Source organism: Wyeomyia smithii, chromosome 3 (genome assembly GCF_029784165.1).
Source record: "Wyeomyia smithii strain HCP4-BCI-WySm-NY-G18 chromosome 3, ASM2978416v1, whole genome shotgun sequence".
In the NCBI taxonomy this organism is placed as follows: Eukaryota; Metazoa; Arthropoda; class Insecta; order Diptera; family Culicidae; genus Wyeomyia; species Wyeomyia smithii.
The window spans coordinates 128182531-128196953 of record NC_073696.1 but is presented as its reverse complement, the minus strand read 5'-3'; the positions used below and the strand labels follow the sequence as shown (position 1 = coordinate 128196953).

The 14423-nt window shown below is 34.4% G+C and overlaps 2 protein-coding genes across 8 annotated transcripts in view; one reads left to right on the top strand and one right to left on the bottom strand.

Moving 5' to 3' along the window:
- LOC129731487 (ras-related protein Rab-9B) overlaps positions 1-6950 on the top strand; it is a 33334-nt gene extending 26384 nt beyond the window's left edge. For 2 of the 3 annotated variants that reach the window (XR_008729029.1, XR_008729028.1), the window contains one exon: positions 3268-3405. Coding sequence is in view for 1 of the 3 variants with exons in the window: in XM_055691546.1 (XP_055547521.1) it covers positions 3268-3774 (507 nt within the window). In the remaining 2 variants the exon portion in view is untranslated. Of the gene's footprint in view, positions 1-3267 lie in introns of all 3 variants that reach the window. The other variant, XM_055691546.1, reaches the window with a different exon arrangement.
- A 662-nt stretch (positions 6951-7612) lies between these two features.
- Positions 7613-14423, bottom strand: part of LOC129731486 (protein outspread) — a 272875-nt gene continuing 266064 nt past the window's right edge. For 3 of the 5 annotated variants that reach the window (XM_055691541.1, XM_055691540.1, XM_055691544.1), the window contains 5 exons: positions 11695-11831; positions 11480-11632; positions 11323-11416; positions 10898-11138; positions 7613-8721 (listed from right to left, as the gene is read on the bottom strand). In XM_055691541.1, the coding sequence (XP_055547516.1) occupies positions 8342-8721; positions 10898-11138; positions 11323-11416; positions 11480-11632; positions 11695-11831 (1005 nt within the window). In that variant the 3' untranslated portion in view covers positions 7613-8341. The remainder of the gene's footprint in view (positions 8722-10897; positions 11139-11322; positions 11417-11479; positions 11633-11694; positions 11832-14423) is intronic. The other 2 variants (XM_055691542.1, XM_055691545.1) reach the window with 2 other exon arrangements.

Below are 14423 nucleotides of genomic sequence, written 5' to 3'. Positions count from 1 at the left end.
ATATGCCAGAAGGGATGATAAAGGTAAAATCTCGGAATACAAATCGAAAACCAACACCAAAAAAAAAAATTCCGGATAATGGAATCGCCGAATAATCGAGTCCGACCTGTGTGTTGATCCTGAAACTGATTTTTTTTCTTATTCTGTTTACTGATAAAATGTTTAGATTGACCAGAATTGAATGTTAACATGTTCATTAAATTCTATGTCAATTTTAAATTTTCTGTGAATACACATTTTCGACTAAACACTGTTATTCTTTATCGTTATTTTTTCACGAACTTGTAACTGCAGGAAAAAATTGTTATATGACATCTTTACCGCTTTGCTGTTGGTGAGTGAGCCATCTTTCACAAGACAAATAAAAATAGAAGAAAGTTTAGTTTCTACTAAATCGTACTCAATTCAAATCGGTATAGAAGGTTGCCTTTCTCATATTGACGAAAATTGCCTGTATTAGAATGAAAGGTATTCATCAATGTTGAAGAGAATTTTTTTTCTTCTAAAATAGAATGCTAAATAATCAAAAAACGCCAGATTTTTTTTTCTGTCGCCAAAATCGAACCATGCCAAAAAGGAACGGTTCTCTTTTCATGACTTTTTTTACTTTTTAGGTGGCCAAAGACGACTTTAACATTTTATATGGCCAATAATGAATAATGTTCCGGTCATATCACAGGAACCATTTTACCAATTTCGATCATCCGCTTCGGCAACATAACGAACCGAAATGGGTCAGAATTCGTGAAACGGATCACTAAAAATCGCGATGTCTAATTTTTTTAAATAAATATTAAAAACTTCAAGAGTTTCGCTCGGGAAGTTTATTTTCCAATTTTTAGTGAATTTGAGTAAGTTTTCAAGTTGTTATTGTCATGTTAATTTCAATTTGGGTCAATATTTTTTTAAATAAATATATCTTTAAGAATATTGCATCGATTTTAATGAAATTTTCACAGCAGATGCATCCTAAGTTGTAGTTTCTAAAAATATTTTTTTGGACAAAAAAATATTTTTTCAATATTAACTATTTAAAACAATATGTTGAAAAACTATGTTCTGGGGCATTGAAAAATCTGAAAAAAATCATAAGGGGACGGAATTTCGAAACTGTCCTGAAAATTTCGAGTTGGTGATATTTTTTTTTTCAGAAGATATGGGGTTTCAAAGTTGGTGCCGCAACGCATTTTCAAGCGAGAAACGCCCATAAACCCAGTTTTCTTCAGTTCTCATATCAAAAAACGCTTCATAATGACTAAAAGTAAAAGCGTGAGCAATCTTAACCCACTGGTGCGTACTGTACGGTTGTCTCCTAACTAAATTTTACATTATTTGTTAGTAAAGTGTGTAGGTAGACTTGTGAGTTGTTTGGGGCATAAAGTTTAATGTCTTCGTCATTAAATCGGGTAACAGACTAAGCATATTCTGACCGTTCTGCGACTAAAAATCATTTCTATCAAACTTAATTTGCAAGCCTTATAGAGTTTTTGCACATAAATAAACTGGGATTGTCAATAGTAACACCGCTTGCTAGCTACTCGTTTGAAAATGGGTTGCGCCACCAACTTTGAAACCCCATATCTTTTGAACAAAAAATATCACCAACTCGAAATTTTCAGGACAATTCCGAAATTTCGTCAAAAATACTTGTGATTTTTTTCAGATTTTTCAGTGCCCCAGAAAATAGTTTTTCAACATATTGTTTTAAATAGTTACTATTGAAAAAATATTTTTTTGTTCAGAAAAAATATTTTCAGAAACTACAGCTTGGGATGCATCTGCCGTAAAAATGTCATTAAAATCGATGCAATATTCTTAAAGATATGTTTATTTACCAAAAAAAATTACCTAAATTTCAAATGACAATAACAACTTGAAAACTTACTCAAATTCAGTAAAGATTAGGAAATCAACTTTCCGAGTGAAACTCTTGAAGTTTTTAATATTTATTTGAAAAAATTAGGCATCGTGATTTTTTGTGATCCGTTTTACGAATTCTGACCCAATACCTTTCTTTTGGAGGATGTTGACCTTAAATTGGTTAAAAAAATCAAGAAAACTAAAAAAATGTGATTAAACATAATCGCTCGTTTTTGGCACATGTGTGCCAAAATCGAACCGTGCCAAAAGTAAAACGAGCTCAAATCAAACAGAGCCTTAAAGGGTTCTATACCTTTTTGGTCGAGAAAAATGAGGGAAGTTTGAATTTATTTTTTAATTGCATACCACCATTTTCATTGCATCAAAGTGGTATTTTTCTGAAAGTACAGTTTATCAACAACAAGAAAATACGTTTGATTTTGAGATATACCAATTATTACTGGAGTAATGGCCGTTTCCCCGAAACTCATTTTTTTTGCAGAGGCTTGCGGTGATACTGATAGAGTCTCAGCGGATCAACCGAAATCAAAAAACTCATATTATTTCATTAGTTCAAAAGTGTGCCGTGTCCTTGAACGATCGCTTTTAAGAGTATTTTATTTTTAGTGGAAACGGTAACATTTTTCCCAAAAAATGCACGTTTTGAGCGCAAAAAATTGCGTAAAAATTTTTTTTTGCGGCAAAATGTAACTGTATGTTTCAAAAAGCGATCGTTCAAGGACCGGCGAATTTTATAACGAAAATTAAAAAAAAAAAGATGAAGGAAATCGGTTCAGTAGTTTTCCCGCAATCAGGATCACGGCAAAGTTATTTTCCGGAAAACACTATTCCGAGATAATCGCGTGTAAAGGTTCAAGTTTAGCTTATGCGGCCGTGGCGAGGCGCGTTGCAAATCGCTCTAGTGCTAGTGCTCACAAATATGAACTGTGATAAAGCAACTGAGTTGTAGTTAGCCCTAACTTGTATTAGTTTTGTTAGGACCTACAAGACTACTTTGAGATGTTTCGAAATGATTTTCTAATGATGTTTTGACATTCGCGATAAATAAGTTAAACTTTTTTTAATATTTGAAAATCTTTATTGAGCGCCTTAGTAGAACGATTTAAGAATTATAAGTTTCCCTTAAATTCTACCAGTCCACATTAGCACTGATGATAACTGTACTGCCGCTCCAAGCATAACTGTCCCATATTCTGTGCAAACCTTATGGACGCTGGGACAGTTATGCTTGGAGCGGCAGTGTATGTCGCAGTCGAAATACGTGTTTGTACGGAGTAAATTCAATATTTACTTCTCATATTTCTAGTAGAGTTTAACGAAAACTTATAATTCTTTTTCCTGAATTCTATTTTCAATACATTTGTAACGATTGCTTCATTTCAACAGATATGGGATACCGCTGGCCAGGAGAGGTTCAAAGCCTTACGTACACCTTTTTATCGTGGATCGGACATTTGTTTGCTAGCGTACGCTGTCGATGATAAGTCAAGTTTTCGAGCGTTAATTCAGTGGAGAGAGGAATTTCTTAAGTACTATGATGTCAAAGCTGATCGTTTTCCGTTTATAGTGGTTGGTACGAAAAATGACATTCCTGCCGCAAAACGCCAGGTTAGTGCTGAGGAGGTATCGGAATGGTGCCAGGAGCACCATGTCGCAGCATTTCTTGAAACATCGGCAAAAACTTCCGAAAATGTGTCGCAAGCTTTCGCTTTAGCAGTGCAACAATGGCAAAAATTGGAAAAGTGTACAGAACGGGAATTACGCGCTCAAGGGCATGATACGATCGATTTGACCAAAGGTGTTAATCTGAACGCAAACACTAACCGCTTCTGTTGCATCGGTGGTAATTCTAGTACACCAGCTGTGTATGATGATGATGACTATCCGCATTGATCGATATGAGCAATTTAGGCAAAAGAATCGGATTTTATAGTGAAGCAGTAACTGTGTACAGTCAGAGGCGTTGGCGCAGAATCGATGATATGTGATAAGTAGTATATACCCAAATGTGGGTAGCAATGGTAAGATTTATACTCCAATATTTTTTATATCAAGGTGATTTTACACTTTCCCAAAGGGGACAAGTATGATTCTCAGTCTAAAACACAATATAATTCTCTAATTAATCAATTTTCACATAAATCAGTATGAATGGCACACAATAATAATGAGTGAAAAAAAAAATCTGTTGAAACTAATGAACTAAATCAATAAAATAATAAATCTCAAACATAGATGCGGATTGGCCATGTTGTACAAATACGGCAGAAACAGTACTAGATAAGTGGTATAGTGGTATAGTTTAAACCACGTACGTAAGGACACTACCACAGACAATAGTACAACATTTTTAATCATTCCCGATTTTTGTTAGATTGGGTACCATATTTTCTGTACAAATAAACACAATGATTTTGTTCAGCTTGAAATTTTTCTATCAGTGTTCAAAATTACAGATATCAAGTAATCATAGTGAAACTTTACGAGTTTTATTTGACGAAATCTACCTATTTTATTAGTAATAACTTTATTCGAACCTTTCCATAGTTTACTTCATTACCAACGTGTGTTGTGAAAGAGGCCGTTGTTAAACCATGTGGTCATTAAATAACGGTGAGAGGGAAGTGAGGTTTACAAATAAACCGTAGAAGTCCGCTAAGGACGACGGGAGTTTAAAATTTTTAAAATTTTCCGTTATATTACTGCTGTGAAAAACCATTCCATTAAGTTAAGAAATACCATTTTAGACGGAATCGTTCGAAAAATGCTGAAATTTGAAACAAAAATGATTGATTTTGATGAATCTTCGTATATAAAAAAAGCCAATAAAATGGATTTTTATCGATTTTGAGTTAAGTACAAAAGTAGTTTAATTTTATTCAAATCTTATTCTATCTGAAAAACAGAAATTTAACCAATTTCGAAAATTACACAGGTCGACAAAACCGGAAAAAACTGTCTCAAAGCATAAACTGAAAAAAAGAAAGATTAGAGCTTTTCAACCATTCCTGTGAATTTTGGTCTGTTCTTCCATTTATTTAGGCGTTCTGCATAGCAAAAATCAAAATATTTTTAAAAAAAAACTCCGTTGGGAGCAGAACATTTAGGGGAAAAAATGAATTAAAGCATTTTTACATACATCAATTTCGTAAAACTATGAAGCTATCACTCAATCGTCATAGATACAAAGTTGCCGAATGTATAGTAAATTCCGATAGTAAATTCAGTGAAATGTTCTACAAGCTTTCGGCAGAATTTTCAAGAACTTCGCTGCCGCTATTCGCATAATAGCCCTATGTAAAAGTTGCGAGTCCTGTGTAAATTTTGCGAAAATGGGTCTATTTTGGCATGTTTTTCAAGAATATCCATTAAAAAAGTGAGGTTTGATTCCCACAACCTCGATTTTAATGGCTACTCTTGTAGAGTATGCCAAAGTGGGCCCATTCCCGCAAAAAAAAACAAGAAAACATAGGACTCATACATAGGACTTTTATGCGAACAGCGGCAGTTCGGCAAACGAAATTTAATACCTGCTGGCTTACGGTAGATCGATATATTTGCTGAATGTTCGTCGAAATATGTTGCTGGATTTGTTAAAAATTTCGCCGAGCTCCATCAGCTGTTGGGAAGCTTGCCGAGATAAATTAAGTGTGTAGGGGCTGGAATAAAATAATAAAACGACATCGCGAAACAGTCGTAATACTCAGCTGGGTCGGTATTTGCATTTTGCTGCTGCCGACCAAATTCTTTGTGAAGTGTACGTATATTTATACACTATTTTGAATATTGTAAAATTTGGTAGAAAAGTGACAAAGTCGATTTCTGCAATCTTCATACATGTACTGATAACGATGTACTCTTCTTAAATAAACTCGTGCATTCGTGCGTTAAATGAAAACTATTTTTTTTTGTTTTGTTTTGTTTGAACTCAAATAGGTATATATGTTTTAGCAGGTAAAATATTGTATCTCAATTGTAGAAAAATTGATTATTAAACCTGGAAGTTCTATTATAATGACGAATTTTTGATAAAAAAATTAAAAAATACACTGTAAAAAAACTGTAATAAAGCTAAAATATATTTTTTGAAAAATTTTAACTTAATTTTTTTTAAGTTTCAATTGTAATTGTGGCTTTTTTTTAACTTTTGGTCTTGCAGTCTATATTTTTTTCTGATGGGATTTAATTGCAGTCTACAACTTTGCCAAGGACATCATACTAATCGAACAAATCGTTTTGGTTTAATTTTTTTTTATTTTTTCGTTAACGTTAACGTTAACTTTTCCATTTCTAATTTCTCTATGTTTGGACAGCCATTATTTTCATAAAAAATGAGATTTCCAAAAAATGAGCTTTTTGAGATAAATAATTTTAACTTTTTTTTTTATTGAAAAAAACTTTTTTGAACGGTGTATGTTTTTTTCAGAAAGACAAAATTATTTTCTACAACTCTGCCAAAGACGTCACACCGATCAAACAAAACCGTTCTGACTCTAAAAATATTTGTGAACGTCAATACATAAACTTTTCAAAAATTAGCCTCGACGTCAAACAGTACATCAAATATTTAAAAAAAAATGAATGTTAATTAGTTTATATAGTTTAAATTTTCGATAACATGACCACATAGCATAGCAACGGCTTCTAAGATGTTTCTGAATCTATTGCTGAATTAAATTTGGGTATGATTCTATCGCCTGCCGTGCTGTCTGTGAAACTAAATGTAATGTCCCTGTTTTTATTTTAAGAATTATTTTCACATAAAAAGGCAGCAATATAATTTTCTAGTTCATACGTTTCGTTCAAGTTACGCATCAGCTATTCAAAATAACGAGCTAGTTTATATAAAATCGAAAAATGATGCTTTTTCTCTTGATAACGATTAAAAAAATATTATCGAAGTAAGAAACCTTCTGCATGGTACTATTATTCATTAGTTTGCTGATTTCTCCACGCTATAATAATATAAATTAACCCTTCTTGTGCAACTTTGAAAAAAAAATGTATTATAGAAACCTTGTATAATTTTAAGTTTGTTCAAAGGATATTAAAAATCATTTTGCAAAATATTCACGTTTGGCTTTGAAATGCAAAAGTGCCTAGATTCCGAAAGGTCCCTTGCAATTGGAAACTTTAAATTGTAAGTTGATAACTATAAGAAGTATTGACGACCAGCCTCAGATGGATGTCAGTTACCCAAACCTTTTTACTGCTTTCGATAAACTGAATTATTAAATAAAGTAATTATCAACTAAGCTATAACCTACAACCAGTGTTGTACCTAATTCCCCAATTTTTCAACTAGAAATTTTAAGTCGATAAATTCGCAAAATTGCTAATTATTCTGGATTGTTTTTGGAAAATTTTTGGAACGCACTTGAACAAAACTTCAATCCACCACATCACATCGCAGACGAAAGAAAAATCGAAACCTTGTATCGAACAGGGATAACCACCTTCAAAGGAAACGAAAAGAGAGGGGCACTGTAATTTTTTATCATTCTTAACATTGTTCCACTTAGCTAGCGAAAAACTGAATTAGGCTGAAGTTATCAATATTGAAAAAAAAAAAAAAAATAGGATAAGTTGAAGTGAAGCAACAACTGAAATAGTAGGTCGATCTCACGCACGATAATCAGAAACGATGTGCACAGTTCCTTATATATTATCCTGTGATAATCACTAGGGACACGAAAGTAAAGATTTGTTTAAATAAATCAAAACATGCACAATGTTTATTAATGAACATTATATTAAATAGAACCAGGATGGCAAAAGGAAAGACTTTCAAATATTTTGACGAAAAATCTAAAAGAAAAAGAAATAATTTTAAAATTTTAGATGCCTAAAAATACTATGTCTGGTTCGAAATATTCAAAACCGACAAATTTGGACTTTTGCCCAGGATGGAAATACCGCATATACCAAACTAAACTACATTTTCTTTTTCTTTCACGGTAATTCATCAAATGATGGTGACATTTTATAGCGAAAAGATTGCTTCCAAATCTCCTACAAACAAACGTACTTTAAGAATTAGAATCATCATTCTAGTTATATTCTACTTATGATATGATGAATTTTACTATATGTTATGCATTTTACAGTACACAACTACACTGTACACATTAAAAGAAATAGTTGAAAGATCGTTTTGCAATCGTAGTTTTAAATCTAAGTAATTTACAGTGATTGATAAATAAAAATAATAAAATAAAGCGTCCTCGATATATTTTTTCTGCGTGCACAATTAACTGGTGGGAGCAATCAGGAAGTTGTTGCTGGTACAAAATGACACTTAAGAAAAATAATAACGTGCTAGAATGTTTAAAGGTTTTTGTGGTATGCTGCAACTGAAACAGTGTATTTTTGAGCATTCGCTGTAAGCTGATTCAACCAATTATGCGTGATTAAATAATAATAATGATGATGAATATGATGGTTCATTTCCAATGCTGTTTCAGATTTCCAATTCGAATCGATGAATCTGTTCAACGTCCCTCTCATCTAGGGGAGGGGGCGAACATATTTTTAACGCAGACTTAGGCTCAGTTAGACTTTCGGTATCATTATTATTATTATTGCTGCTAGTGCTGCTGGTTCTGCTTTTGTTGCTGCTAGTATAGGTAGCATTCGTCGAGTTGAAGGTTTGGCTGAGAGGTGATGGCTGCTGGGTGTTGCTAGTGCTAGGGCTGGATGATTCGTTACTTAGAACAGAACAGGAGTTCAGAACTTTGGCTCGATTGTTACTGCTGCTCGCTAGGTTGCCTGTCAGCCTGTCGAACATGCTGGTCGTTGAAGTCGAGGTAGGGAAGACTGGTGAAACATTTAATTTGGCTCCTGGAAATTAGAGAACATTAGTTTGTTTAGTTCACGCAAAAAATGTTTACAGAGCTTTGAGAAGCATACTTCTGAGCTCTTGTTAGTATGCCTAACAATCAATGAAAATAAGAAAGTGTATGCTTGCCATACACACATACACAGCATATGTAATAGATCATATGATATAAGGAGGTTGCTCTACTTCTTTCATAAACTTCGCACGGGATAAGTAAAACAAACGCTTTCATTAGAGATAACTCTAATTCGATGGAGCAAAACCCTAAATTATAATAGAAAATTTTGTTCCACCATAGTTTCGCAAAAGTGGTTAACCGAAACATCTCAATAAAATAAAAGTAATAGATTTCATCGTGCGTATTAATCTCGTTTTGATTTTGCATTCAAGTTTCAAAACGTAGTAAAAAATGCATGGTGAGAACCCAGAGTCCATTTGAGACGTTTCAAACGTCTTAATAAAGATGGTTGATTTGACTTCACTCACAGTAACACTTCGTTCAAATTGTTTACGGGTTGCTCAAAAAAACACTTCTTCGCAATTTTTGTAATTTGATTCCCATATTTTATCGGGGGGCTGAAATATTGGCATTTTTATATGTGAAAGAAACAAAGCGCTTTAAAAAATATAATACAAATAAATGTTCTGCAAAAATACTATAAATAACCTTATCTTTCAATTTAGGGTTGAGCACCTTGACTTTTTCAATATCAAGTTTCTTTGGGACACCCTAGTGTACACTCTTGCTAAAACGAAGGAATTTATTTCCCATACACTTTTGTTAAACCATAAAGCGCCCTAATTCTGCGCACTTGGTATTAAAATGTTAAAAAATATCAATTAAAAGCAGATTTTCAAAAATGATGTTTGGAAATGATTTGCTATAAATTAACTGACAACTTTCTGCTTATGTTTCCTTTTTTACTAAACGGCATCAACATTTTGATACGAAGTGTACAGAATTAGAACGCCTCGGTATATTGAACAAGCAGGCGTCATTGGTCGGATTTTGCTAAGTTGTCCAATTTTTTTTCTCATCACAATAGCGGTAGTTGACGTGGAACAGCGCAACAATTTAGATTTTTCATATGGTCGGCGTGCGGCCAGACCGCACCAAGCGCCATTTAAAAAAAAATGAGTTACTAACACCAGTCTATCTATCACCTATCACCAGAATAATCTATCTTTCATGAAAAAATGAAATCATTTGAACAATTTATAAAGATATAACAAAAATTCTGTGTAACAGCTTGCAGAAAACAAATGAGGTGGTTAAACTTTGAACACTGATTACTCGAAATAATGTTTTTGGCGCTTGGATCGGTCTGACTGCACGCCGACCATATAGAAGACTGTTTCAGTTACTCGGCGCAGCTGGGAAAAAGTAACTAACGAATCCGTCGTTTCCAATAAACTTTTATGTGACTTTAAATGCTTTAAAAACCATGCATCGATAAACGCTAAATACACTATTTTTTTAATTCTCATTACACTGCTATGTTTGAGAATTGTATTAAAAATTTGCACTCTTAAGGTGAAACAGCGTTAACCACTTCGCATTTTCCAAACCACAACAAACATAAAATAGCGTTAGATACCCGACTCTTGCAGTATGCAGCGAACACGATTGTCGCTGTGCGTGAACGACTGTCGAACTAATTTGTACTGGTAATTAAATGATGACAGCAAGATGGCGAAAGGGGAAGCATTTTTTTAATATTCTTGTATGATCCCAACCACAGTTTTATGCGGATTTGAGTCATCAGATGGCAGCAAACTGGAAGTCAAGTATTTTGTTCATTTCATCTTTGATGGAAGTGAAGTATCGTTAAAACGTAATATATTTTCCCGTACATACATGAGACGTGTGCGCGTTCATAAGTAAAAAACGTGAAAAATGTTAGACATGAGAAAGTTTTTGTCTGAAAATTTTGAAATGTTCAGAAAATTTTTAAATTGTCTAGTCTGAGAATAAACCCATGCTGCATAACAGTCCCGCCAACGTTGACTGGCCTGGTTCTACTATGGTTCGAACTCATGAGCATTTGCTCGTTGCTAACAATGCCTGAGAATACCGAAGATAAATAAACTAATTAAAATCATTTTGGCTGCTAATACAACACGAATGAGACTTTTCCATACATGTTAATTTAAGTAATACTTAGAACAATGAAATACCTTCGCAAAGCTTTAATTTAGGGTGTGACTCTTTTTTATTATTAATTGTGTGGTACTCTTTGTGATGATTTTCAATGCAGTGGCCCATGGATGATAGACTGCTAGTCGCCGTGCTGGCAGACGTTGTAGTTGCCAAACTATTTGTGGTGCTCATAACCGCGGTTACCGTCACTGCAGGAGTTTTCACCGCATTGCTGCTGTTGCTGCTCAAAAAACTTTTGACACTGCGTACATCTTCATGCTGTTAGTTTTGTTTTGGGTTAAAATAGTGGAAAATGAAATAAAACAAAAAACAGTAACGAATGAAACCATAATGTTAAATCTTGGTTGGTTATACGTTGTGCCTAGCATATAATGATTATTGCGATATTATCGAATATTACATGACACAAAAGACAAATTGAAATACATTTGAGGATACATACTGCGCTATCAAAGCTTCCTTTTAAGGAGTAGCTGTTTGATGAAGAGGGTTCACTGGATTCTCCAGATACAAAGTGCGCACGCAATTGCTTATTCCTGTAAGTACGTCAATGTTAACAGTTTAAAGATATCAAACAATAAAAATTGTTTAATGGTTACCTAACATCAAGTTGTTGAATATGCTGTTGGGAGTACTTGAGCTGTTGAGAAGCAATTCGTAATTTTTCTTCCAATGACGCAGTTTCCACGCATTTCATTGAATATTTTTCCGAAAGGGACAATATTTCTTGTCTTACATCCTCAAGTTCTTGCCTTAAACAAATAATCATAAGTTAATCAAAGTTAATGAATTTCTATCTGAAAGTGATGACTACTCTTTCTCCTTATACGCGAGTGGAGGCTGTCCTCCTTTCTGAAACTGCCTCAGAAATTCTTGCTTGAAACGAGCCACCTCGCGTTGCACTTCGTTCTGGTGAGCTTTCCTCATTGCATCTAATGCTGCCAAAGTTGCCTGTGTAAAGAATGATATGAAAATTTGCTCTCCCAACAACATAGCCGTGTGATCGGAGCAGTATTTTGAGTTCAAAAGAAAAATAAACACCTTCGAAAACATTCAACACTTTTAAAATCATTATAAAAATATTTAAATTTAAGTTCAACGAAAATTTAAAAATATTGAAGTTTCATTCCATCTAAATATCAGAACGCTGTCAGTTTGTTTCGGACGTTAGGTGGTGGTCGTGGCAAAGAATGAAGAGGAAAAATAGTATCTCGTGTTGGGTTTCAATTCTTGGCAGCAGGTAGCTGCAGAAGTAATGCAAATGGCAAAAAATTCTGTCAGAGATAACGAGAGAATTAGACCATTGGCGAATGGCAATCCCAAATGACGATGAATTAAGCAAACTTGCTGGTGTTATTACTAGTGTGAAATTTAATGGCACCTTTTGATGCCTTAAAATTATGTAATTGAAGTAGTTATGATTTTTAATCACTTGGAACAAACGTAAACTGTTCCACAAGGCAGTATTCTGAGGCCGCTAATCTTCGTAGTGTCTGTGAATGATTTGTGACCTCGTGTATCATATTTAAATAATCGGAAATAATAAGCGGAAAGGTTGTGTATGAGACATGACCACAGGTTTAACGTAGAATTACGACAGCCATGTATTTATTGCCATAAGCTAGGGCATAGGTGCTGGCCTCTGTGTATTATCCTGATTCCGGAAGTACTCATACTCTATTATATTTAGTCATTTTTGGGCTGTTTTCTAGGCACCGGAAGTCACTATTTTGATTTTTAAAGTGGCGTCGGGGGCTGATTTCTGTCATCAGGGCATCATCTCAAATCCGAAAATACCTGTATTGGGAGCTATGTTGGTATCTTATGCTGGATGCTGGACATCGGAAGGTGCAACCGTGGATTTCAAAATTGCGTTTGGATTCAATTTATGGTCTCTAGCAATCATCCCGACTACAGAATACATATTAGGTGGTATTTGGTCATTTTTGACTGTACAGACACCGGAAGGCCCTCTCTTGAATTTAAAAATGACGCCTGGAAGTAATTTTCGGCTTTTCCATCATTCTGCTTCTGGAAAATCCATATGCTGATATTCGGCTTGTTTTCAACTCGAAAAAAAATCTGCATTTGGTGAACGTTTAGATAATTTTCCAATCGATTGATGTAAGAATGAAAGAAATCCGTTGAAAAATGACTGAGTATTAAGCATTAAATGCTGGACAACTTTCGTGACAATCTCGATGTTCGGAATTTCATTTTGCGCCCTTATCCCAGAGTGCTGCCGTAAGGCGTAACTCTACGTCAAAAAATAGACTTTTATTGGTTTCACTCACCTCCCTGACACCGAAATCTCATTACCTATAACTCAGACATGTCACAAACATACCGAAAGAGACAGAAATGGTAACAAATATGCCGGAAGGGGTTGTAAAGGTAAAATTTCAAAATAAAAATTATAAACAAGTAGCAGAAAAAAAATACTCCGACCTGTACCATTTCATATGAGAATTTTCGGAACTGGGATAATATCCACAGACCGTAAGTCGACCCCAGTTACCCATTTGAATTTTTTAGGGTCACATTATCGTACTATTTCAATCTTAGTGTTAGATAGAGAGAGTTGAAAGAAATATATCACTGAAATTTACTGGTTAAAACCACCGAATTGTTTAACCCCAGTCGATACTGATAAATCCCATCGTGTCGTACACAAATGTAATGCTTTTTAACATTTTTTCTCTAGTTCTGCACCATTTCAGATATTAAGGTGAAACTCAGTGTCCGAACTTTGTCCGAATTTTACAAGATAATTTTCTGGAAAATCATTAAAATTACGTGTGTGAAACTTTGATCGATTGTTTGCACCGCTGACACATGCATTGAGTAGCAACTCGAGCTATTTATTAGCTGGATGCTTAGATTTTTACGCTCAAAATCGTCATATGAAAGGAAAGCTAACCTTAAAGTTGCATGGAAAAATACCTACGTCCAGTTTCTTATCAAGCCGTATGAATAAAAGCGTTTGCTTTAATCATTCCGTGTTAATCTTATAGAAGAAGCAGAGTGGTACCAGTGGTGGATCGCGTTCAGTGAGGTGAATGTAGGTGAGGATATAGTGCGAGAAGAGTTCTAAAACTGCATGTATGTCATTATCGTATTTACGAAGGCAATTAGGTGTGGAACACAAATTTCGTAACGCATGAAAGAGAGGGGGGGGGGGGTTACTTATTGTTTTCTATATGGGAAGGGGCATTTGAAACAGTTACGTAACTGTAACGTTTGCTCAAAATTGAAAATTTGCGCTTTGTTCAGCGTTACGTAATTTTAGGGAGGAGGGGAGTTATATCAAAGGTTACTTATTGTTACTAGTGGTGAGGAGGGGGTCTGAAATCTAGATTTTTAGCGTTACGTAATTTATGTACGACGCCTAATACTCTAGATCGAATCATGTTATTCGATTTACTTTATTCTAAAGTTTATAGTTGCTGAGAAATTGTCGTTGTTTCCTGGTAAATTTTCCGTTTTTCGCATCTTTATATGTCTCATTCAGTTTCATTCCTCCACACACTTAACTGCATTTTG